This window comes from Mustelus asterias, chromosome 28 (assembly GCF_964213995.1).
Source record: "Mustelus asterias chromosome 28, sMusAst1.hap1.1, whole genome shotgun sequence".
Lineage (NCBI taxonomy): Eukaryota > Metazoa > Chordata > Chondrichthyes > Carcharhiniformes > Triakidae > Mustelus > Mustelus asterias.
The window spans coordinates 21,105,746-21,121,963 of NC_135828.1; the positions used below are offsets into that span (position 1 = coordinate 21,105,746).

General features: G+C 47.7%; 1 protein-coding gene across 2 annotated transcripts in view; it reads left to right on the forward strand.

The window, feature by feature from the left end:
* The window catches only part of LOC144480305 (annexin A4-like), a 56,655-nt gene extending 40,705 nt beyond the window's left edge, over positions 1 to 15,950 (forward strand). Inside the window, exons 10-12 of one of the 2 annotated variants that reach the window (XM_078199658.1) lie at positions 5,276 to 5,334; positions 10,986 to 11,108; positions 15,345 to 15,950. In XM_078199658.1, coding sequence (XP_078055784.1) covers positions 5,276 to 5,334; positions 10,986 to 11,108; positions 15,345 to 15,413 — 251 coding nt within the window. In that variant the 3' untranslated portion in view covers positions 15,414 to 15,950. Of the gene's footprint in view, positions 1 to 5,275; positions 5,335 to 8,868; positions 9,103 to 10,985; positions 11,109 to 15,344 lie in introns of those variants that run through there. The other variant, XM_078199659.1, reaches the window with a different exon arrangement.
* Positions 15,951 to 16,218: the final 268 nt, after the last annotated feature.

A 16,218-nucleotide genomic window follows, 5' to 3' on the forward strand; every position in this document is an offset into this window, starting at 1 on the left:
AAAGTCCAACAGGTTTATTTGGAATCACGAGCTTTCGGAACGCTGCTCCTTTCCAAAAGCTCGTAATTCCAAATAAACCTGTTGGACTTTAACCGGGTGTTGTGAGACTACTCACAGCTGCCAGGTAAGGCATTTCAAAATACAAATTGGTTATTAAGTTTTATTTTAACCAAAAATTCTGGCTTTAACAGCCAAAGGACCCATTTCCTGAATTGCCATGACCACCAAGGTCAATTGGCAAGTGCAGAGGGGGAGTCCTTCAGTGAAACTGACAGACTGGGAAGGCTTTGATCTCCAGCCATAGCTAGGTAACAGTACTCGACAACTGATTGCCAACCTCTGGGAAGTCCCTTCACCTGTCTTGCTCTTTGCTCGCCTTCACTTGCACTTCCCTGATGCCGGCCTTTACCATGGCCTGGGAGTAGCTTTCTACCTTTCCCCTCGGAAGAGCAAGGGGAGCAGCAATACCATCAACACAAGCAGGAACAACGTCAGCACTGGCCTCCTTCACCTCAGCCACATGCTCTTCCACAGGGGCAGAGAGGATGGCCGCTAGGCGCATGTGTGAATCAGAACCTGACCAGGCTCAAGATATTCATGGCAGGTTGTTGTGGACATCAGTCTCCTAGAACAAGACTTCCTTCCCAGTGGACTAGGTGGGCATGCATTACCAGTGACCATCAAGATTGATGTCACTGGAGGCCCACCCTCTTATGTCTCTGACTTACCCAGCAAGAAGAGCAAGCAGAAGTGCTAGTAATTGCTCCTGTGGATAGTAGAGAAGGGTCACATTTGTGGAAGCTACCAGTGAGACATGGGTGCAATAAGGCAATAGAATGAGTGAGTGTTGGTTCTTCAGATGGGTGCCCGAAGAGAGAGGATTGATTAAAGCTGAGGAATATTATGCAGGACCATGCTGGGAAAGCCGGTGCCTGGAGCTTGGTACCTAAAACTTGTATGCCCTCCCATTTTCCTGGATTCTCTTAGTGCACTGTGTCCAAGTCACTGCTGACTTCCTCAGCCAATTTCATCCTCACCTGCCTGGTTTGAGAGGCTAACACCAAGGCTGGAATTCTCCAGTCCTGCCGGGAGCGCACCCCTGCCCGTGGGGTGACATCAGTGGGAATTCCCATTGATAGTGGCGGGACCAGAGGATCCCGCCGCTTGCAAAATATAAGCCACCTCCCACCAGCAGGAAACACGCGACTGGGAGGCCAGAGAATCTTGCCCCAACTCTCTGGAGTCCTTCAAATTTTGCAGCAGAACCTCCAGATAAGACCATAAGACCATAAGACATAGGAGCGGAAGTAAAGCCATTCAGCCCATCGGGTCCACTCCACCATTCAATCATGGTTGATTTCAACTCCATTTACCCGCTCTCTCCCCATAGCCCTTAATTCCTCGAGAAATCAAGAATTTATCAATTTCTGTCTTGAAGGCGCTCAACGTCTCGGCCTCCACAGCCCTCTGTGGCAATGAATTCCACAGACCTACCACTCTCTGGCTGAAGAAATTTCTCCTCATCTCTGTTCTAAAGTGACTCCCTTTTATTCTAAGGCTGTGCCTCCGCGTCCTAGTCTCCCCTGCTAATGGAAACAACTTCCCTACGTCCATCCTATCTAAGCCGTTCATTATCTTGTAAGTTTCTATTAGATCTCCCCTCAACCTCCGAAACTCCAATGAATATAATCCCACGATCCTCAGACGTTCATCGTATGTCAGGCCTACCATTCCTGGGATCATCCGTGTGAATCTCCGCTGGACCCACTCCAGTGCCAGTATGTCCTTCCTGAGGTGTGGGGCCCAAAATTGCTCACAGTACTCCAAATGGGGCCTAACCAGTGCTTTATAAGAGCGAGATTCCCAGGGAACAACCTTCCCAGGTCTCCCTTCCTTTCCTGTAGTTGTTGCATCCACGAAAGTCCATGTCCAGCTAGCTATTCTAGCCCATTTATTCATTAACTGGATGTTGGCTAGGCTAACATTTATTGCCCATTCCCTTGAAGGTAGTGGTGAGCTGCCTTCTACAATTGCTACAGTCCATGTGGTGCAGAGATGTCCACAGTGCTGCTACGGAGGGAGCTCCAGGATTTTAACCCAGCAACAGTGAAGGGATGGCGATATATTTCCATGTCTGAATGGTGTGTCACTTTTGAGGGCAATTTGCAAATGGAGGCGTTTCCATGCATCTGCTCATCTGACTAAGGTGGTGGGTTTTCAAGGTGCTGTCAAGGAAGACTTGTGTTGTTGCATTCGATCTTGTAGATGGTACACACTGATGCCAGTGTGTTGGTGGTGAAGGAAGTGAATGTTTAAGGTGATTGACATGGACACCCCATGATTGGCACCCATTCTGAGTCCCTTCAGTTATAAGTCCTTCCTTTTTCAGGATCGATGTGTCATGCTGCCCCCTACCCCCCACCAACTACCTGACTGGCCGGGGGGATCTGGAGGTTGAATGTTAATGCTGTAGCTTAGTAAAGTGCCGTTGCAAAACTTTCTGAAGTAATCAGCGGGGTCCTGACCGACTAACAGTCTCGTCCTTTGATGAGGAACCAAGTTGAGAAAATTCCACCCATGCCTTCAGCTCTTGTCACGAGATCTTGTGTTTCCCTAACCACCAAATTGATCCTTCTCATTTGCAATTGCCTGAGTTTGAGTCCGACTTTGCACAACCTTGGTAACATATTTAACCCTGGGTAGAGTCCGACCATAATATCCGGGACTACAGCCCTGCCTCCGCTCAATTGTTGCTGAAACCCTCATCCAGGCACATGGTATCTGTAGACTATTCCAATGCACACATGGTGACACAGTGGTTAGCACTGCTGCCTCACAGCAAGGACCTGGGTTCGATTCCCGGCTCGGGTCACTGTCTGTGCGGAGTCTGCACGTTCTCCCCGTGTCTGCGTGGGTTTCCTCCAGGTGCTCCGGTTTCCTCCAACAGTTCGAAAGATGTGATAGTTAGATGCATTGGCCATGCTAAATTCTCCCTCCGTGTACCCGAACAGGCGCTGGAGTGCGGCGACTAGGGGATTTTCATAGTAACTTCATTGCAGTGTTAATGTAAGCCTACGTGTGACACTAATAAATAAACTAAACCATAAACTTGAGTTTATGCAAAAGTCTGCCCATGTGCTTATTGCCCCCATTAACCCATGAGCTCACTCCCTACATTGATTTGATTTATTATTGTCATGTATTAAAATGCAGTGAAAAGTATTGTTTTTTGCGCGCTATACAGACAAAGCATAGGAAAGGAGAGAGTGCAGAATGTAGTGTTAGTCATAGCTGGGGTGTAGAGAAAGATCAACTTAATGCAAGGAAGTCCATTCAAAAGTCTGACAGCAGCAGGGAAGAAGCTGTTCTTGAGTCAGTTGGTACGTGACCTCAGACTTGTGTATCTTTTTCCCAAAGGAAGAAGGTGGAAGAGAGAATGTCCGGGGTGCATGGGGTCCTTAATTATGCTGGCTGCTTTGCCGAGGCAGCGGGAAGAGTAGACAGAGTCAATGGATGGGAGGCTGGTTTGCGTGATGAATTGGGCTACATTCACGACCTTTTGTAGTTCCTTGTGGTCTTGGGCAGAGCAGGAGGCATACCAAGCTGTGATACAACCAGAAAGAATGCTTTCTATGGTGCATCTGTAAAAGTTGGTGAGAGTCATAGCTGACATGCCAAATTTCCTTAGTCTTCTGAGAAAGTAGAGGTGTTGGTGGGCTTTCTTAACTGTAGTGTCAGCATGGGGGGGACCAGGACAGGTTGTTGGTGATCTGGACACCTAAAAACTTGAAGCTCTTGACCCTTTCTACTTCGTCCCATTGATGTAGACAGGGGCATGTTCTCCTTTACACTTCCTGAAGTTGATGACAATCTCCTTCATTTTTGTTGACATTGGGGGAGAGATTATTGTTACCGCACCAGTTAACCAGATTCTCTATCTCATTCCTATGCTCTGTCTCATCATTGTTTGAGATCCGACCTAGTACGGCCCTTGGTAGAGCAACATATTAATTTTACAACTCAGTTCCTTGTTAACAAGTCTGTCCATGCCTTCCACACCCCCTTCACTAAGCTCTGGAAATTCCCACCTAAGCTCATCATCTATCTGCGCTCTTTAATTAAGCTGTGTCAAATTTAATTTTGACGAATGGTCATCCAGACTCAATGTTGGCTCTATTCTCTCTCCTCAGATGCTTTCAGATTGGGCGGCACGGTAGCACAGTGGTTAGCACTGCTGCTTCACAGCTCCAGGGACCTGGGTTCGATTCCCGGCTTGGGTCACTGTCTGTGTGGAGTTTGCACATTCTCCTCGTGTCTGCGTGGGTTTCCTCCGGGTGCTCCGGTTTCCTCCCACAGTCCAAAGATGTGCGGGTTAGGTTGATTGGCCAGGTTAAAAATTGCCCCTTAGAGTCCTGAGATGCGTAGGTTAGAGGGATTAACGGGTAAATATGTGGGGGTAGGGCCTGGGTGGGATTGTGGTCGGTGCAGACTCGATGGGCCGAATGGCCTCCTTCTACACTGTAGGGTTTCTATGATTTCTATGATTGTAAGTGGTGGTGCAGCAGTGAAGACCAATGCAAGTTTCCAGAATGACATTCTAATGTATATTTGAGGGGTGATTGTGATATGAAGACAATCCAAAAAAATAGTTTCTTAATTTTCTGTTCCAAACAAATATTACAGTCCTGCAGGATGGGCTTCTGAGGGAACAGAAAATAAAGAATTGGTTAAAATCTTTCCCAATGCTGCAAAACAACCTCATATTTTAATGTTTTTAAATGAAGCCACTGATCTTTCCCTTTAAATTTAAGTTTATATATCAGTGTATTTATCTCAAGTTGGCTTACATTAACACTGCAATGAAGTTATTGTGAAAATCCCCTAATAGCCACAGTCTGACGCCTGTTCGGGTACGCTGAGAGAGAATTTAGCATGGCCAATGCACCCAACCAGCACGTCTTTCGGACTGTGGGAGGAATCCGGATCACCCGGAGGAAACCCACGCAGACATGAGGAGAACGTACAGACTCCACACAGACAGTGACTCAAGCCAGGAATCAAACCCGGGTCCCTGGCGCTGTGAGGCAGCAGTGCTAACCTCTGTGCCACCGGCACCCACTCCCTTATAAAGTATACATAAGTTATATTTGTACAGATTTTTTGTCCTATTCAATAAGCTTCTGCATGAAAGGCACATTCTGTCCATTAATTAGTCTTTTTCAATAGCCGTGTTCCTCATGTGTTTACACTGTTTTTTGTCTTTTGTTCACTGTAGTGCAATGTGCAAAGAACCCAGCTAGCTTTTTTGCAACAAAGCTTTATGAAGCGATGTCGGTAAGCATCAAAGAAGGTCTTTGTTTTGATTAATCTGTCTTGATTATGCACAATTGTAACAACATTGGGGTTTTGTCTCAGCAGTTTCAGAGTTACTGTCCCCAGGATAGCGGGTTGTGTGTTTTCTCTCTCTCTCTGAAGTGTTGTTTCTTTCTTTTAAGTCTGCCATCATCAACTCTCTCCTCAAAAAAAAACAAACCCTTATCCTTTCAAGCTACTGTCTGATCTCCCACCTCCCCTTCCTTCTCCAGTCCTTGAATGTGTTGTCACCTCCCTGATCTGTTACCCTCTCCTGGAACTCCCATGTTTGAATCTCTTCTCTCAAGTTTCCAACCCTGCCTCAGGAACAGCTCTTACCAAAGTCACAATTAACATTCTACGTGACTATGACAAAAGTAAACATCATTTTTTGACCTGTCTGCAGCCTATGACACATTTCATCACACCATCCTCCTCCAATGCCTCTGCACTGCCTGGGTTGGGTCGTCACCCAATTCCACTCTTATCCATAGCCAGAGAACCATTGGAGTGTCTTCTCTTCCTGCTCCCTCATCATAAGTTAAAGATTATTTATTAGTGTCACAAGTAGGCTTACATTAACACTGCAACGAAGTTACTGTGAAAATCCCCTAGTCGCCACACTCTGGTGCCTGTTCGGGTACAGTAAGTCGTCTCATAACACCAGGTTAAAGTCCAACAGGTTTATTTGGTAGCACGAGCTTTCAGAGCGCTGCTCCTTCATCAGGTGAGTGTTGGACTTTAACCTGGTGTTATGAGACTACTTACTGTGCCTACCCCAATCCAACGCTGGCAACTCCACATCACATTCAGATACACTGAGGGAGAATTTAGCATGGCCAATGCATCTAACCAGCATGTCTTTGGACTGTGGGAGGAAACTGGAGCATCCGGAGGAAATCCACGCAGACATGGGGAGAATGTGTGGAATTTGCACAGACTGTGACCCAAGCTGGCAATCGAACCCGGGTTCCCTGGTGCTGTGAGGCAGCAGTGCTAACCACTGTGTCGCCCCTATGGTGTCTCCCAAGAATCTACCCTTGGCCCTCTGCTATTTCTCATCTACATGCTGCCCCTCTATTACATCATCTGAAAGCAGTGTTAGTTTTTGCGTGTATGCTGATGACACCAAGCTCTGCCACTGCTGATCTGATACTCAGTGCTAGAGGAGCAGAAATTTCCTCCATTGAAATGTCAGGAAGACTGAAACCATCCTCTATAGTTTCCACTCCAAACTCCGTTCTGTAGCTACCAACTCTGTCCTTTTCCCTGGCAACAGTCTGAGATTAAGTCAGCTCGCAAGCAATGGTGTCACATCTGATCCGGAGCTTCTGACCTCGTATTCACAACAGCACCAAGACTGTTTAACTCCACCTCCGTAACTGAGCCCTGTTTCAACTCATTTGCTGCTGAAACCACCATTCATGCCTTTGCTACCTCCAGATAGTCCAATACACTCCTGGCTGCTCTCCCACATTCTACTCTCCACACTTGGGGTCATTCAAAACTCAGCAGTCTGTATCTTAACTCGCACCAAGCCATACTCCCCTGTCACCTTTGTACTTGATGCATTAGCCGCTGGTCTTGGTTTTAAAATTCTCCTCCTCATTTTGAAATCCCTCCATGGGCTTACTCCTAATGGCCTTAGCCCCTCCCAATCTCAATTGTTGTTTTCTTTGCTGAACACTTATCTGTTGAAGTGATGGGGGAATGCATTGAGCGGAATCTTCTGCTCACCCTGGTGACGGGCTTGGAGGCAGGAAGGGCACTTGGGCAAGGTGGCAGCATACCTGGACCCTACCACCTTCCCACCTCCATCAGAATTAAGATATGGGTGGGAGAGCCTAGGGTCGACCGTCCCACCACCACCAGTTGAGGCACGTTAAATGACCATTTACAGGCTGCATCCCACTGCCGCTGGTGTTAACCCAGTGACAGGCCTGTGCACAGCAGCCATAACCACATGACCAGCTTGTCACTTCCTGGGGGTGAGGTGTTTCAACCAAAGATATTGGAATGGGTAGGGTCCATTGAGAGACTCCCTCCCTCCCTCCCTCTCACGTCTCTTCTCTCTTTCCACCCCCCCCCCCCCCTCACCCTCCCTCAATTACTTACCTGTGGCCTATGTTGCCCTGGAACTCCAGTACCTGCCCTTCTGACAGCAGCCACGTCCTCCCCTGGGTGCTGCTGAGCACGTGACCTTCAGGCCTCTGGCCGGCTGCTTTCAGTAGGTGAGAGTTGTGCCCACTTACGGGGCTGTCATAATGTTTTTCTTGTATTTAAAACTATATTTTCTCTTAAGTAGCCAGACAAAGTCACGAAGTGCTTTCAGGATGATTTATTGACAACTGTAGTGCTATAGGACTCTGACTAAGCCATTCAGACCAGTCAGGATGCAGAATTCAGAAATACACAAGCAATTATAGTTTCAAATTCAATTACAAGTAATTAGCATATACCAATAAAAATATAGGAGTTATCTCTATTGACTCTCAGTTATGGAGTAAGGTTACATCATGCATACATAAGGGTATAGTGTCCATTATATGTTATATCATCAAGCAATGATAGCTACATCTCTGACCAATGCTATATCAACCTCCCCTTCCATTGGTCCTTGTTCTAATGGGCAAACATGAGCTGCAGCTGCACATTGTTCAATTAAATGGTCCTTGACTCTTATCTGGGTCTGCTTTAATCAAGACCTGTGGTTTTCACATCACTTTCCCTGTGAGACTGAGATATAGCTTGCAGCTTATGTGATTTTTAAACTTGTGTGATTATTAACCTTTCGCACTCCCCCGGTTTCATGGGAAGGCCCATCACGGACCTTGCCACTGCCTGATTTGAATAAGATTGTGCTAGCCTTCTCAAAAAGAGGTAGCCTGGCTCTCCCGTCAGTTCCACAGCCAGCAGGCAAAAATCCCTGACATGTTAACTAGCTTCTGTCCATAAAATGGAAAAGATGAAGCATAAATATATATGCCAACTATTAAACAATTCCATTCATAGGATCCTACAGTGCAGAAGGAGGCCATTCGGCCCATCGAGTCTGCACCGACCACAATCCCACCCAGGCCCTATTTCTGTAAGCCCATGCATTAACCCTGCTAGTCCCCCTGACACTAAGGGGCAATTTAGCGCGGCCAATTCACCTAACTCGCACATCTTTGGACTGTGGGAGGAAACCGGAGCACCCGGAGGAAACCCACGCAGACACAGGGAGAATGTGCAAACTCCACACAGACAGTGACCCAACCCAGGTCCCTGGTGCTGTGAGGCAGCAGTGCGAACCATTGTGCCACCGTGCCGCCCATTAACAAATATCAAAATGTTAGTGATCAAATCTTGAGGGTATGTTTTCATCCTCCGTTCTCTTTCAATCTTGATGTTGAATGGAATTCAATTGCCATTTAGTAATATTATCTTTTCGCTATAGAATCCACTCCTATTCACATTTTCTCAGAACTTCAGAGGCACGCTGTTCATATCTGCTTTTTTCCTTGTGACTTCTAGCCAAATGTGACTAGATTGGAAATTTTCAAATACAAAGCCGTCCGTTCCCCAGTTCAAATAAGATGTATTCAATTATTAGCGCCATGCTAATTCGTATAATCCAGATGTTGGCTTTTATGGAAATGCTCGCCCTATCCATCTTATATTATGAGCTAATACAAAACTCCTCGAGTTTCAAACAGAACACAGGATATTAAAGCAGTAGAGTAACCCCCATGACCACTTTACAATCAGTCACGCCACCTACTCGGAGAACAATGAAGACTTTTCTTTGGTCTGGATCAGTGGTGTACTTTGTAACCAAACCCACCAATATTTTACGACGTAGTCAAACACTGGTTAAATTAGACGAGTAACATTGGTCTGTTTTTGTGTTATTTGCCTGTCTGCACGATAAACAAAATAAAACTTACTTAATTCGGCATGTTTTTCTTTGTGTCGGATGGATAATCATTCATTGCCCTTCCCTAATTGTCCTTGAACTGAATGGCTTGTTAGGGAATTTCAGTGTCAACCACATTGCTGTGGATCTGGAGTCACATGAGTTACCAGGTCAGGACAGCAGACTTCCTTCCCTGTCGGTCATTAGTGAACCAGATAGGTTTTTACAACAATAGCTTCCATGGTCAGACTTTTAATTCCAGGTTTTTACAGAATTACCCTAAGCAGCTCCAGAGGAGCATAATCAGAAACAATCCGGCACTGATCTATATAATTAGTAGGTTTTAGAGTGACTCTCCAGTTCAAGAGTAGATTTTGAGTCATCTCTTAGTATTTAAAGTAATTAGTAAAAGAAGCAAAAGTGATGTGAAGAGAAACTTTTTACGCAGCGAGGGTTAGGTTCTCGAATGCACTGCCTGGGAGCGTGCTGAAGGCTGGTTCAATTGAAGCATTTAAGAGGGCATTAGACTGTTACCTGAAAAGGACAAATGTGGAGGGTTATAGAGAGAAGGCAGCGGAATGGCAGTAGAAGAATTGCTCGTTCAGAGAGCCGTGCAAAATATGAATGGCCAACTGGCCTTCCTCTGCACTGCAATGATTGTGGGACCCTGTTAAAGGAGAGGGATGTCGACAGGTAGAGAGCTTTTAGGGAGGGAGTAGCAGAGCTTAAGGTCCAGACAGCTCAAGATGGGATAAAGGAATTTGGAATGCATAAGAGGCCAGAATGAGAAGAATAGAGAGTTCTCAGAGTTGTAAGGCACTTGAATTTACAGGATAGACAGGGGTGAAACCAGGCAAGGGTTTAAATTCAGCCCAGACGGATGGGCTGGAGTTGTATCCTGGTTATGCATGAAATGAGTTCGGACAGTGTCGGGTCACGCATTTGGGCAAAATGGTCAAAGGAGAGTTGATCTGGCAAAGTGACAGATGTGCGTCACTGCCTGCTGTTCTGAGATTGAGGCTTGGGCATATGCCTTGGGGCAGAATAGGTGAGATTTGCTGTGTATCTGTGTCATAACTGATGGACCGGCTGTTAAGAAGGGAAGATTACCATTGCAGGGGTTGCGGAGTTTTGGATGGGGAACATGGAAGCCAGCCTGAGTGGTGAGCTTAGCTTCTATTTAAGCAAGGTGTCTTTGTAGTAAGCCTCCCCGATCCCTAACTCCTGGAGGGGTTTTCAATCTCAGTACTACACAGCCCTGACCTCGAGGCCTTTATATTTCTGGGGGATGGTGATTTGAGACAGTGGGGGAATGTGAGAGGAGAAAGGGGCCGGATGAAACATTTCTTTTTGGCCCACAAGGAGTGCTGTAAAAGCTTCCCTCAGCTGCCGAGTTTCTTGTGACTTGATAGGCTGCAGGCAAGTAGCAGGAATGGGTTCAATAAGAGGCTCTCGGGCTCATTCAAGAATTCATTAGCTCTCCTGTGAGCAAATTGGCTGCCGACCCCATTACTCAAGAATGTGGGTGGGTTAGGGCCAGCTTTGAGAAATTGTAGCCTTTGACCCCAACCCCAACCCACTGGTAATTTAAACTCCAGCCTATGAGTGGTAAGCTATTTCACACCAAAAGGACAAAATACCAGGAGTGCCACGAAAATACCTGTTTAGCTGTTTGTCATTCTCATTGTTCACTATCCATCAAAATCACAGGATTTAACTGTTCTGTTTCTGTCAGGGTGCTGGTACAGATGACAGAAGCCTCATCCGAATCATAGTGAGCCGATGTGAAGTGGATATGATTGACATCAAAACTGAGTTTCTCCGACTCTATGGAAAGTCATTGTATTCATTTATTCAGGTATGTCACGATTCAACGTACACGCTACAAACCGTTCTTGCATGTTTTGTTTGTTCGTGATGAACGTTGAGGTCGCTGGCTAGGCCAGCATTTCTTGCCCATCCTTAATGCCCCTGAAGGCAGTGGTGAGCTGCCTTCTCGAACCGCGGCAGTCCACGTGGTGTCGGAGTGAAGGTGATGGATGGGGTGCTAATCAAATGGGTTGTTTTGCCTTGTACGGCGTTGAGTTTCTTGTGGTGTTCTTGGAGCTGCATTCATCCAGGCAAGTGGAGAGTATTCCATCGCACACCTCTGGCTTGTGCTTTGTTGATCATGGACAGGCTTTGGGAGTCAGGAGATGCGCTACTTTCCACAGATTTCCAGGCCTCTTGTAGTTGCAGTGTTTATGTGGGCTGGCCCCGTTCATTTTCTGGACAATGATAACCTCCAGGATTCAGTGATGGTGATGGCATTGAATGTTAAGGGAGATGGTGAGATTCTCTCTTGGAGATGGTCATTGCCTGACACTTGTGTGGTACAAATATTACTTGTCAGCCCAAGCCTGAATATTGTCCGGGTCTTGCTGCATATGTAGACTGCTTCAGTATCTAAGGAGTCGTGTATGATGGTGTACATTGTACAATGACTGCAAACACCCCTGATTCTGATGTTTTGATGTAGGGAAGCTCACTGATGAATTAGCTGAAGATGGTTGGGTCTAGGACACTGCCAGTCTGGCAGTCCCCGCTGGCACTGGGCAGTGCCAAGGGGGTGGGGCCTAAGGGGGCAGGGCCAAAGGGGAGGGAGCGGTGCCAGGGCAGGGGCGGGGCCCAAGGGAGATGGTGGGGAAGCTGCGCACTTTGCAACTGGGATCGGCTGGGCTGCAGAGTGGGGTGGTTTAGGTGGTGATCGGCCTGGCCAAGGGGTGCGGGTTCGGGTGACGGTAGATCAGGCTGGGAGGGACAAGGGGTTCAGGCAGCGATTGGCCCGGCCAAGGGGTGGGGGGTTCGAGTGGTGGTTGATGGGGGTGGGGGGTTCGAGTGGTGGTCGATTGGGCTGGGGGGTTCGAGTGGTGGTCGATTGGGCTGGGGGGTTCGAGTGGTGGTTGATCGGGCTGGGGGTGTGGGGGTTTTGGGCGGTGGTCGATGTGGGTGGGGGGTTCGGTTGGTGGTCGATGGGGCCGGGTTGGGGTTCTGGGTGGTGGTCGATCGGGCTGGGGGTTGGGGGTTTTGGGCGGTGGTCGATCGGGCTGGAGGGTGGAGGGTTCGGGTGATGGTCGATCGGGCTGGGGGAGTGGGGGTTTTGGGCGGTGGTCGATGGGGCCGGGTTGGGGTTCTGGGCGGTGGTCGATGGGGCCGGGTTGGGGTTCTGGGTGGTGGTCGATGGGGCCGGGTTGGGGTTCTGGGTGGTGGTCGATGGGGCCGGGTTGGGGTTCTGGGTGGTGGTCGATGGGGCCGGGTTGGGGTTCTGGGCGGTGGTCGATGGGGCCGGGTTGGGGTTCTGGGTGGTGGTCGATCGGGCTGGAGGGTGGAGGGTTCGGGTGGTGGTCGATGGGGCCGGGTTGGGGTTCTGGGTGGTGGTCGATGGGGCCGGGTTGGGGTTCTGGGCGGTGGTCGATGGGGCCGGGTTGGGGTTCTGGGTGGTGGTCGATCGGGCTGGGGGTTGGGGTTTTGGGCGGTGGTCGATCGGGCTGGAGGGTGGAGGGTTCGGGTGGTGGTCGATCGGGCTGGGGGAGTGGGGGTTTTGGGTGGTGGTCGATGGGGCCGGGTTGGGGTTCGGGTGGCGATTGGCCCGGCCAGGGGTTGGGGGCATTTGGGTGGCAGCCAGCCGGGCTGGGTCGCTGTCTGCCTGAGGTTTAATTTGAACCTTTCTGGTCAGATTTGCTATGGCCCTGTTTCTCTCGGTGTTTTCTCTCAGCAACTCTGGATGACAAACTGGGCAGGTGTCTTTCCAGGATTGCCGAGGAAGGTGTGAGACAGGGATAAGGATGCTGATGAAACATCTCATGCACATCTCGTGTTGACACATAAATGACACTGATCTGCAGAGAAACCGAGCACAAACAGGACAAATTCGCTTTCGGATCAAACTCTTCAGCTGTTCCCTGGTGGCCATGCTGAAACTCGGCACTTGTTGATTGAAAACCCTTTCCAGTTTCAGTGTTGTCGGAACAAACTGTCGTAAACGGTTCCCCGACTAGAGAAACCCTAGGGCAGAAGAAATAGAATTAGAGAGAGAGAGAGAGGCAGCTGGAGGAGAATAATAAAACACAGCGAGGTGGCTGGGGGTGGAAGGGAAACTGGAGTCTAACCCCTTTCCCCTGGGCTGCTCTCCTCCAGAAGCCTTCACCTTGGAGACACAGAGCACGGGTGGCCTCCCAGGAGCAGGTGCACGGCATGGATCAACCCCAACTTGGCAAACAGTGGAAGGAATAGAGTGGGCAAAGGGGAGGGGGACGGAGAAAGGAGGAGGAGGGTGAGAGGGAGCTGGGGAGGAGGGAGAGACAGTGTGGGGAAGGGATGGGGGGGGTGGGGAGAATGGGGAGGGGAACGTTAAAGCTCAGAGTTGTGTTGATGAAATGCATTTTCCTAATGGAAAGTTGCGCCCAGCAAATGCCAGGAACAAATAAAGTTGCTAAAATGTGAAAATTAACAAGGTGCCGCACCAAACAAGACTGGCTAACTCATCAAAAATGAAAGATTGCCTTTGGACATTTTTACAATAAGCGCTGCCCCGCGCAGTGAAGTTACTAACCTTACAATCCCAGGGAATGGAGGTGAGACGGTGCTTCTCGGAATCCACTTTAATGTTGCGATAAAACAGACATAACTGGACTAGAAATAGAAACAGAAAATGCTGGACAATAAAAACTCAGCAGGTTCGACAGCACCTGTGTAGAGAGAGAGAGAAACAGCGTTAATGTTTCAGCTCCATGATCTTTCATCAGAATCGGGAAATGTTCAAGATGCTTCGAGCAAGGCTTGGGCAGGACAAGGACAAAAGTCCTTGGGCAGGACAAGGACAAAAGTGGAAGGCAGGAGAGATTGAGCGACAGCAGAGTTAGTTGCCTCGGGACAGATTGAGTGAAGATGGGGCAAGAAAAGAAATAAACAAAGATATTTTTGTAGCAGGTATGAAAGGGAAAACAAGTTTCTCGGGTTATCTGGTTAAGGCTGAGAATATTTTGTGTAATTTACTTCTCGTGTGACGACTTAATTTATTCTAACCATGAAATGTGGCTCAACAAGAAATCCTTTTCTGCTTCATTGTGCACCTGTTCAAGTGGTTTTTAACCTTCACCTGGACAAGGAGTATGAGTTTGCACAGAAGGCAGGATGTCGAGCTCGGGAATCGTGAAGCCTCACCGCATCAAAACAACTTCCATTCTGGCATTCTGCAAAAGTCCCACAAGCAGTCAGAAGGAAAGCGAAGAAGGTTCGGTGGAGCTAATCGAACGCCTCTCTGACCCAGGACCAGAGCTGTACCTGGACTACGCCAGGCTCCATAACTGATCAGCTTATTTGCACAATTGTATGTTGCTCTGCAAGAGTTTGCCAAAGGGCCACTGGATGCCAATTGTGCGCTGAATAATTGTCTGGCACGGTAGAAAAGACAGGGGGCGGGGAGCGGGAAGAGAGAGTAATGGGTGGGGTGTAGGGTTACCTGTATTATTTTAAATTTTAGTTCTGTAAGGCATTGGGGTTCATTGGCAGATCTCTGCTGGTGTAACGTTCTCATTACAGGGTAACTGCCTCATTTACGTTAAAGTTGGGGCCTAATAAGCCTGGGGTATAGTAGGTGTACAGCAGCCTTTTGTATTCATCATCCAAATTGGTGCATGTCAGATGCCTGTAGCACATTTGAGGATTCTACAACCAATTATTTCATCCTACTATTTGTCCAGTAGCCTGTTCGAATAGCTCAGGTATTTGAGCATTTGATTTCTCACATGGCATTTGGGAGATGGGTGTCTCTATTCTCCATTCTGCCAATCCCTCTCTCCATTTCCATCGTTTATTTTTTATCATTCATGGCGCAGTAGCTACCATGGTGGATGTTGTTTCAGAGTCGAGCCAGTACAGACTTAATGGGCTGAATGGCCTCCCACATTGTAGAGATCTTACAGAAGAGGCCCAAGGGAAGCAGGAGAGGGTTCTTACAGCTTCAGTGTCCAACATACTGCAGTTGACAATGTGACAAGTGCAAGGAAAAGGCCAATTGGAATGACTGATATTAATACGGCCTTTTTTTCTCCAGGATGATGTAGCAGGAGATTATCGCAAATCCTTGCTGCGACTCTGCGGAATGGATGAGGATGAAGAATGAAGCGCATTTACTAAAAAGGCCATGAATTTGTGACTTCAGATGTGAAATGCATATTGCCACAGTCTTGTTCACCACCATTTACTTGTATTCTGTATATTAGAGGTTTCTAACTTAAAGTAAATCCAACGGTCCGGACATGGAGGTTGGATCCTGAAATCCATAGCTTGTTTCCCAGCGAATGTCATGTCTGAATCAGTGTTTCCATAAACTCCAGATAAACAGTACATTTCCAGCTCTGTCTAAACAAAAATCTACTTTACACAAAAGATTAGTGTCCTAAACCGATTTGGCAGTAGTTAAATTATATTTAGTATGCCGAGCATTGAAAACTGTAATAAATGGAACTCTCTCTTATTTCTGAGTTAGCATTTCATGTTTGTTTGGAGTAGCAATCCTCTTTTATGCACAGCATGTTGATATTAAATGTTTGGTTAAGGGTTTTGCATCTACTGTAGTATTTAATATTATAGATACCACAAGACTGTGATTTGAAGATCTTGGCCTATATTTTAAAAATAAAATTCCTGATAACTTCCAGTGGTTTTCACCGCGTCCCCTTTTGACTTTCTTGGATACTATTTTGGGTAATTTTCCTTCTCATTTTCTTCTCTTTCCTGCAGTGCATATTTTAAGCCACTTATAGGCTCTGGGTTTCTTCATCTAGTTGGAGATTGGGGTGGCACGGTAGCACAGTGGGGGATTGCTGCTTCACAGCTCCAGGGACCTGGGTTCGATTCCCGGCTTGGGTCGCTCTCTGTGTGGAGTTTGCACATTCTCCTCGTGTCTGTGTGGGTTTCCTCCGGGT